Genomic DNA, 10,063 nt, shown 5'->3' on the forward strand with positions numbered 1-10,063 from the left:
CATACTTTTCGCGAAAAACTAATCAGGTGATCAGCAGATGTGTATCATAGCTGCCACCAGGTTTCGTTACCATGCGCCCGACGGATCTTGAGATAGTCTGTCCACAAACTCCGCTATCAATTTGCGCTGATTTTCGCATAAATTATGCAAATTAGCTATGTTAATTTGCATATTTTTCACCGAAAACATACGGTTACGGAGCAAACTTGGATACCCTTCCTCCCACCAAGTAGCGTCGCCGTAGGTCTTACGGTTCCCCAGATACAGCTCCGGACGGACACACATACATCCACACACACACCCCCACACACCCACCCCCACACGCCCACACACACGCACGGACAGACAGAAATAGTGATTACTAAGTCCCATCCTGAACAAAGTTCAGGCGAGACAAAAATGACATTTTTTATATTTTTGATATTTAACAGTCCTCTAAGTTGTAGGGTTAAAGGTAGTACAAACAATTGAATGCAAGAAATGCTATTTCACTTGCAAATTAATCATTTCATTCTATTTTATTACAGCATCATCTTAATTTTCACATGAAAATATATATATTTCACTATACTTAAGAAATTAAGGGTATTGCATTATCCTTTACACCCAAATAATGTGTCAGAGGCAGTAAAAACGTAAATAATAGGTGAGGCACACCCTTTATTTCTATTCTATTACCAGAAAATAGTGTGATTTAAAGAGAAAATATAATTTTTTGGCACAAATATTTTAAGTTGTTTACTTTAAGGTGGAGCGTGTACGCGTAACCAAGCGTAATGCTTGACCCATTATTGCAGAATAATGGGCTCTCACATGACGTGATTTAACAAATCACAGTGCGCGATTATGAATAATGGGTCATGAGTAATAGAATCTAATTTTGAGAGTAATGTAATCACTACAATTGAATACCTGAGTGGAAGAAGGGCCCAACCCCAACAAAACTGTTTTTGAGATATTAAGAAAAAACTGACTATATGGAAAAGTTTTATAGGCAGAATGTTTTCAGCTTCACTAATATACTGCAAGTGCCAAATAATTTATAAAGTTTACTTCGAGTACTGTTAAATATCAAAAATATCAATTTTTAATCATTTGCCATAAAATGTGTATTACATTGCAAATTTCAAAAAATCAAAATTATTTGATATCAGAAGGACATTCTTCGTATTCAGAATGCAATTCGATATGTCTGATGTATTCTAATATCCCACAATAAATACTGTCCAAACATACCCCATCCCTTAAGTGTATGTGGAAGACTATTTAGAGAGTGCAGTTTGGCTCATCTTTCACACACAAGGAAGAAAAATCTGCTGGCAATAAAATGCTGGGTCTAACTCATTTTTGTAAAAAATTGGGAGTTGGGGCCCATCTTCCACTCAGGTATAGTTTTATTTCGATACAGAAAATGAATTTCAATTCAATTCAGATTCAATTCTTATTTTATAAAATCATTTTGATGCAATTTCAATTCAATTCTTCTCTGGTTTAAATCATTTTGATTCAATTCCAATTCAATGCACTGAAATTAACTGCTAACCAATTTCAATTCCAATTCACAGCATTTGAATTGAATTGAAATGAACAAAAAAAAACACATTTCGATTCAATGTTTGAATTGAAATGAAAGAATAAAAACATTTCGATTCAATGCATTGAATTGAAATGGGGGAAAAAAACCATTTCGATTCAATTCACTGAATTGAAATGAAAAAAAAAGGCCAAAACCAAATTCAATTCTTATTCCAATGCATTGAAATAACACTACTCAGGTATTCAATTGAATCAATATAATATGTGACCATCCAGCACAACTGAGCCCTGAAGTCACCAATCATCATTTTTGAGATATTCAACCAAAATATTCTGCTTGAAATTAGCTTTAAAATGATGTATATCATGTCTATAGTACTTGACATTTAAGTAGTGAAAAATCAATAAAACAGTCAATAAATCCTTTGTTTCCTATTGTTTATTGTTACGCTCAATGGAGCATATCTCAATAGTGGCACTGGCGACATCCGGGCTCAGTTGTGGTGGATGGTCACATATTCAAGGACGATGACTGGATGCTTTGGCGATGAAAAAAAGCCCTGATCTACAGGTGGATGGACTTGCAAAGTCTGGTTCAGGTGGTGTACGACGTGCAGTCCCTAAATTCAGTAAATTTTCATCGTCAACCGTGTAATTGAATGGGATTATTTTGAAATTTTAAAACGCTTGAAATATCACAAACAAATAGGCCTATGTTGATAAATAATATAAATACAAGCTAAAACCGTTGGGGGGTTCGATAATGAACCCCACAAAACTAACCGAGTATATGGAAAATGCCATACGGCCGGGCGGTTTCACGAGTTGCCGGCTCGATCATGTCATCCGCCGCCTGGTCTGGTTGGTTGGTTCAAATTTTTTTGCAAACTGATTTTGATAATTATCTGATTTTTTTCAAAAAAGCAGTCAAAATCAATCCACTTCCGTTCACAAACTCCTATTTGTAATTGAACATATGAATACAAAAGCCACCCAAGTCCATACTTTGACCAAATTGAGTTAAGCATGGGAAAGTGTTGCTATACATAGGCCTGTCATATGTATGAAAGAACAACTCAAATTCATCCTCTGTGTCTATTGAGCATGTGAAAAATAGCATGTATGAAAGAATCAACCCAAGTCCATGATTTGAGTCTTGTAACACATTGATTGAAATCCAGTATGTATAAAAGTCCACTTGTAACACATTCATTGCTGGAAAGTGACATTTGAAAAAAAAAGGTTTAATCAAGGAAAGTGTGGTTTATATTACATGGCAGAATGCTTATCAACATTATACATAACTGTGTGCTTTATTTTGTATTATCTTACTAGTGGTAATCTCATTCAAACATTATTGTCTTAGTATATGATTAAAAAAACCACCCAAGTCCAGAATTTAAAATGAACCCCACGAAGTCCCTGAAATGCTAATCGTCATACATAATACAGTTTAACCCACCCATTTGCACGTACAACTTACCATATTGACCAGGAAAATCTAACTGAAGGAATTAAAATGATACACAGGTTTTTTTTTTCTCAAAATCACTTCCCATGGACTTGGGTGGGTTTTGGATTTATGTATTCAATTGCATACAGATAAAAAAAGTTGCCAAATCTGGGTTGGTTGGGCCCTATTCCTAGGGCTGTATCGGCCAGGCCTGTAGAACAGGGATTTTTTTTGACGCCTTGTCTACTTTTTGTTTAATCTTGACTTTGGTAATGATGTCAGTGTTTAAAATGACTGCAACACATGCTTACTGACAACAAATCCTTGTATACATATGAACACACTCTGTAGGATAAATATAATATTGCAGTGATTTATTGTAAATTATGTAACACATTTTAAAATATATTCATTATTCAGAGAATCAAGGTATTGTTTTGAAACTCGGCCATGTCTCTAGGAGATCTAGCATTATTTTCATATGGACCAACAAGGCGACATGCTGAGTTGTTCCACGTAAAAACAATCTGTGTAATATCAGGTGATAGAAACGTGGCTGCGTCTCAAAGCAATACTTTCATTCTTATTATTAAACATATCAAGTATAAAAACATGCTTGCATGTAATTTACATCCAATTTTATAGCCATTTTTATCAAGTTCAACCAGTCACTCCCATTGCATGAAATTAGCATCTCCTTTGAGTTCTTCATAAAGGATGCAAACTATTGCACCATGCTGAGATGCCAGATCCCTGCAGGCATATCTTGTTACCTGTAATGCAAACGATACACGCAACCATGCAGTTCAAAATGCACCCAGCTGTACTTTATTGTCCCATATAACCTGATACAAGTTGGTATTCTTGTCTCAGCATATAACACAGGCAAGAAGCAACAAAATTAAAGGAAAAACAACAACTGTTTAAGAATGTTGTTTTATTATTTCTTATTTTGTACATTTTAAAACACACAATTATTGTTATTTGGTTTATTATTTTGTTTTCTACAATGATTTTCTCACAAAGTTCACATACACTGTAACATGTTATACATGTATTAACACATCGAATGAGCAGGCACTTTAGCCCTACCATATACAGACAGCACAAGAATGAAGATACCAGTTATGTCCACCTCTGTATATCCTAAAAAAAGACAGATATATGCAATAATAAGAACCAGCAGCCAATAGCTGAATCTATTAGCTCAGATTTAAGACCTCATACGTTGAAATCGGTCAAGATATTATGTCACGGTGATCCAAAAACCCAAGGAAGGTGCAAATTCAAAAGTTGCAGTTTGGATGCCCTATTGATTTGTACGCTAAGTGTTCCATTGATGAGAACGTTAAAATGAAACTTTTGATTTCGTTCCTTCCTTGGGTTTTCGATCACTGTATTTAATTCTCAACTGATTTCAACAACTGAGGTCTTAAATCAGAGCTAAAGGTATATTTATTGCAAGTTTTAATTTTGACATTTTTGGCTTAGTTTAGGATATAGAGGGGTGAACACAACTGGTACCTTGATTCTTCTGCTCTCTGTAGATCTCTTTATCCCATGAGAACTGGGTCTGTTCTTGGGCGATGAGTTTCTCATGAAATCTGGTGATACTGGTTTTCGGAGTCAATAGTTAAAGGGACCTCTCTAGTAGTGCTAACCTACACTTCAATTTGAAACTTATATCAAAACTGAAAATAAAATAGATTGCATTTTTGATTTTTTAACAGAATGTTGCATCCAGCTATGGTCAAGAAACATGGCGTTATAAAAAGCGTTCTACATAATATGTTAACAAAAAATAAATATATAAATTAAGTCACATTGTGAAAAAAATAATATACAGAGATAAATAATATTCATTACAATTATTAAAAAGGATTGTTTATGTATGCAAAAGAGATTAGACCAAAGAGGAACGACTCTGCCATATTAGTATGTCACTTAGGCCAAAAAAAAATTTTTGCTTGTCCTCCACCGACCGACCCTAATCTCGAAAAAAGTTATTTTTTGCTTTACTGTACAAATGAATACCAACCCTAATTTTGGAAATTCCAGAAAAAGTTTTTTTTTCTTTTAACATTTTTGACATCCTGAAAAGTTTCTACACACTTCTAAACTGTTTAAAAAACATGAATGAAGTGGTATACTATACAGTAGAGAAATATCCCAATTCACAACTATTTGGGCTATTAAGAAATTTAAAGGATAAAGTGATGTTTTGGCTATGACTTTAAAAAAAAAAAAAAAATCCAGACCGACCGACCCAATTCTGACAGTTGTGGAGGACAAGCAAACTATTTTTTTTTTGGCCTTATGGAGGACAAAATATTCCCCCATGTGCCCATTAACTTTGATTCAAAGTGTGTGCTACCTTGCGTTGTGCAAATAGTGCACTGTACCCGATAATACAAGCCAAGTACTATGCGAAAACCTTTGAATGCTCAAGCATAAAGACACAAATTATTGTTCGATATCAGGCTTTTGCAGATAAATGTAGTGACAAACAAACAAATATGGTGGATTTACCATAGCATTATGCATGGGGCAATTCTGAGTTGGTACTCATTGAATCTAATCTTGTGTGGCAAACAAATATGGTGGATTTACCATAGCATTATGAATGGGGCAATGAGCTCAATCTCTTTGGTGTATGCCAATTACATTCACACCAACTTCATTCGTAGTCATTTCATGTGATCTGCAATAGCAGCAATGATGGCAATATTTGGCGGCAACATGCATATAGATCTTTTTCATTATTATCATACAGGCATTTAGGCTGGTTTCATACTGTTGGCATGACGCTCATGCATTGCAGACAAATGGATACAATTAAGGCTTGTCATTGGCCCATACACACAGAAGCAAGCGACATGACAGTATGACGGCGGCATACCACACTTTTACAAGCACAAAGCAATGGGGTTTACCTGAATGGGTGGCTCCATTTGAATTCTACACTCCCTGTGTGAAAGATTAAGGTCATGTCTTCCAAAGTGGGTTTATGGATTTCAACTGGAATAGCCCATTATACTCATGCAGGATGAGTAGCAAACCCCTCACAGCAACATTATTCATAGAGTCTAGCCCCATATCACTTGAAAGAGGCATGTGTTCAAATTGCAGCATATTTAAATTTCCAGTCGCCAATCGCCATTGTAACTTCCGGTTTTTGAGAGTAGTTTTGGGACACTTTGACCTCTGACATATCGGGGAAATTGTTGTAATTATTATTAATTAATTTATTATTGTAATAATGTTATCATTACTAATATTAAAATAATTAATTCATATAATAACCAAGTTTTGAGGGTTTGTTTTTATTCTAGTAAAAAAATTTTAGATTATATTTTGTATGCACAAAAAACCTTTTTTTCTGAATTTTCCCGAAAGGTCAGAGGGCAAAGTGTCCCAAAACTGCAAAAACTGTCCCACAATGCATTGCAAACTTCCAATGCCGATTTGGCTATTCCCCTGCATCTGAGCTGTTTTTTAAAATGGACTAAAATCTGTCACAAAAGCTACTAGCTCACATTTGACTACACAAGCCACTCCATTACAAGTACAGCCTTTTGGCAGAGGAGGCTTAAAGGCATTCCTACAATGCACTATGATTGGGAAATTTGATCAATATAACCTAATTTTAAAGACAAAGTCCCCATTGCCACACACACAAAATTGTAATTTTAAAACTGCAGCCAACAAGCTAATAGTTGAGACTTATAACTTATATTTGACTTTCTTACAGGACACATTCATATTGTCCCACTGCATTAATTTTACTCATAAATATCTCAATGTTTTGAATGTTAAATAAACGGATGAAAACACCAGATATTTGCACACAATCCCAATGCAAAGTATGGTCAACTGTGCCACATGTGTACAAAAGGCAGACATACCAAGGTCAGAAACCCCATTGGGTTATGGGAATGTCTTAAAAACATCCTCTGGCCTTTTGGGCTGCTATTTATGATTGGAATATCTTGAGGTTAGTCACATGATCTGCTTGTGCTTGTCAGTCTTTCACATTGCAGCATAAAAAATACGATTTCAAAGTTTTGGGGCCTGAGCTTTCGATCCTAGCAGGATCTTTATCAAAGGCAGAGTCTGCCTTTGATAAAGATTCTGCTAGGATCGAAAGCTCAGGCCCCTAAAACTTTGAAATTTTACTTAACAAGCTATTTTTGTGGATAAGCAGTTTACAACAGCTCACTTTTTAACGTTAAAAAATTATGGTTAAAAAAGAAACTACAATCAAATTATACAATAACTCAAGGCGACAAAATTATGGTTAAAAAAGAGGCTACAATCAAATTATACAATAACTCCAAAAGGTGACAAAATTCCCACCTATTTTACGGGTAGACAGACTTTTGGTTGTGCTTCCCCCCAAATATCCATTAATATACGTCTAGCCCTTTTCTATTCATAGATTATCCATTGTATTCCTTTTGTTTGAGGTTCGTTGCCTCGACCATTACCTAGAGTAATGGAGGTAGCTAGCTGCCCAGAGACCATTATCAACACAATAGCTCAAGATAACGGTCTCGGGCAGCGAGCCAAACAAAAGGAATACCATGGGCATTCTAGAAACACTATGGAAAGGATCACAACATACATGTAGAATCTGAGTTGGTTACTAGTCTCAGATAGACTTTTGGAAAAAAAATGCATTTTAGTCCTGGGTATGACTTTAAACTGCATCCGGGTAGAGCGGGGAGGCTGTGCATGGGGGTTAGTAAGTCCCAGCTAACGTCTACAAAAAGTGCACAATAGCTAATAGTACCCACTCTACAACTGGCGGGATGGTCGGCGCCAAAAACCGAGCAAACCCCTTGATATTTAGGGATGGGATAGCGGTCAACGGCGGAAGGCGGATGAACTGCCAACGCTGGCGCAACCAGTGAAAAGGGCAGTCCACAAAGACGAGGATCCTGGCCAGTTGCTGCGCCTGTGTCCATCCTCTGCACGTTGCGACAACGTACCTGCAGTAACTGATGTCCACAGGAAGAGAGAGGGGTATCGGACGCGCACAACTCTGTTACTTCTAAGACATGTGCAGGTTTTTCTCTCAAGCCCTACGGCGAGGGACTAATGACGACGGAGGCAGGTGGAGGATACTACTGGGAGCCTCTAGCCATGAATCTCCACGTAGGCGACTCGGGTGTGATGGTCGCTTTGACGTCGACTTGGAATGACGACTCATCTTGTATCCTGCCCGAGTGACAAAGCAGCCCAGCCCACGGACAGCACTGCTTTCCCGGAAGGGAGGGGATGATAAAGGATTCCTAAAAAGCTCATTCCACTTGTAATCTGCTCGTTCACCGTGGCGAGCTGATTATCCAATTTAGCGGTAGAGCAAGAATTAGAATCAAACGTAAACAACGTAAAGGAAAGACAAATATCAATATTGCAGCATGGAATGTCCGGACCCTTCAGGACAACCCAAACAACCTTGAGCGCAGAACAGCTGTAGTAGCAAAAGCACTGAAGCGTTATAACATTGATATAGCAGCGCTCTCTGAAACTCGTCTCCCAGACACTTCACAACTTGAAGAACATGGATGTGGCTATACATTCTTTTGGAGTGGCAAGCCAGCCAGTGAAGCCAGACAATCAGGAGTTGGGTTAGCCATACGGAACCAACATCTTAAACTCCTTGACAAGCTCCCACAGGGTATTAGTGACAGACTTGCTATCATGCGGCTGAAAGTGAATAGTGGCTTCGTTACCTTCATCAGCGCTTATGCCCCAACATTGGCATACTCAGACCAGGCCAAGGAAGAATTCTATGAGGAGCTGGACCATATCATTCAATCAGTACCACGTTCTGACAAGTTGTTTCTACTTGGTGACTTCAATGCTCGTGTTGGATCAGATCATGCAGCGTGGCAGAAAGTCCTTGGTCATCATGGAGTTGGAAAGGAAAATTCAAATGGCACCCTTTTGCTGACCTTGTGTGCTGAGAAACAGTTGGTCATTACCAACACACTGTACACCCAGAAAGACAGCTTCAAGACAACTTGGCGACATCCACGCTCTGGTCACTGGCACCAAATTGACTTCATCATCATTAGGCAGAGAGACTGGCATGATGTCAAACTTACTCGTGCAGCCAAAGCATCAATGTGTCACTCGGACCATGCCCTCCTGAAAAGCAAAGTGTCCATCCGCTTTAACTGAGCCGACAGCATCAACGTGTCCAACGAACCAAGAAATTAAATGTTACCAAGCTTGCAACCAGTGAGGCACAAGCCACTCTCAGGGACAACATTGCATCTGCCCTCGTAGACCTCGTAGACACCGAGTACAGTGATGCAGCTAGCCACTGGGAAGAGCTCCGCAAGAAAATTTATCAGGCATCAGCTGACTCCCTGGGTTATGTAAAGAAGAAGCATAAAGACTGGTTTGATGAAAATGATGTCTCGGTGAACGCTCTGCTTGATGAACTGCACTCTCTTCACATCGAGTATGCCAACAACAAAGACTCTCAGGCAAGGAAAGATCGCTACAACCATGTGAAGCAAAAGGCTCAAGCGAAGCTACGAGATGAAGGACAACTGGTGGCGTGACAGGACACAGGAATTACAGGAAGCTGCTGACACAAAGAATATCAAGAAATTCTTTAGCGAGCTCAAGGCGGTCTATGGACCTTCTTCCAGAGGAACCAGCCCACTACTTGACCTTGATGGACATACTGTGATCAAGGAACCGTCACTCATCACAGAGAGATGGGCTCAGCACTTCAACCAGCTGCTCAACCGCCAGTCAACAATCTCTGAGGAGGCAATTGCAGAAATACCACAAAGCCCAGTAATTGAAGAGCTCGACCAACCACCTACTGTTGAAGAAACAGTAAAGGCGATCAAACAGCTTTCTAGTGGCAAAGCTCCAGGCGAGGATGGCATTCCCCCGAAGTTTACAAATTTGGTGGAGATAAGCTTGTGTCTGAGCTAACGCGGCTCTTCAAAGAACTCTGGGCAGAAGGTGAGGTTCCACAGGATTTCAAGGATGCTCTGATAATACACCTCTACAAGAACAAAGGGATAGACGATTTGTGACAACCAT

At 38.4% G+C, this 10,063-nt stretch overlaps 1 protein-coding gene across 1 annotated transcript; it reads left to right on the forward strand.

Annotated features, from left to right (window-relative positions):
* The first annotated feature begins 8,089 nt into the window (after positions 1-8,089).
* Positions 8,090-9,178, forward strand: LOC140167581 (craniofacial development protein 2-like). The gene is made up of 2 exons (XM_072190881.1): positions 8,090-8,146; positions 8,435-9,178. Exons 1-2 carry the CDS (start codon positions 8,090-8,092, stop codon positions 9,176-9,178), a joined length of 801 nt encoding a protein of 266 aa, XP_072046982.1.
* Positions 9,179-10,063: the final 885 nt, after the last annotated feature.

This window comes from Amphiura filiformis, chromosome 13 (genome assembly GCF_039555335.1).
Source record: "Amphiura filiformis chromosome 13, Afil_fr2py, whole genome shotgun sequence".
NCBI classification, from domain to species: domain Eukaryota; kingdom Metazoa; phylum Echinodermata; class Ophiuroidea; order Amphilepidida; family Amphiuridae; genus Amphiura; species Amphiura filiformis.

Excerpts from the sequence above, each read along its gene's own strand:
- LOC140167581 (XM_072190881.1), top strand. The coding sequence starts at position 8,090 with ATGACGACGGAGGCAGGTGGAGGATACTACTGGGAGCCTCTAGCCATG. Across the intron at positions 8,147-8,434 it reads CTCTAGCCATGAATCTCCAC|GACAACCCAAACAACCTTGA; the intron begins GTAGGCGACTCG and ends CGGACCCTTCAG.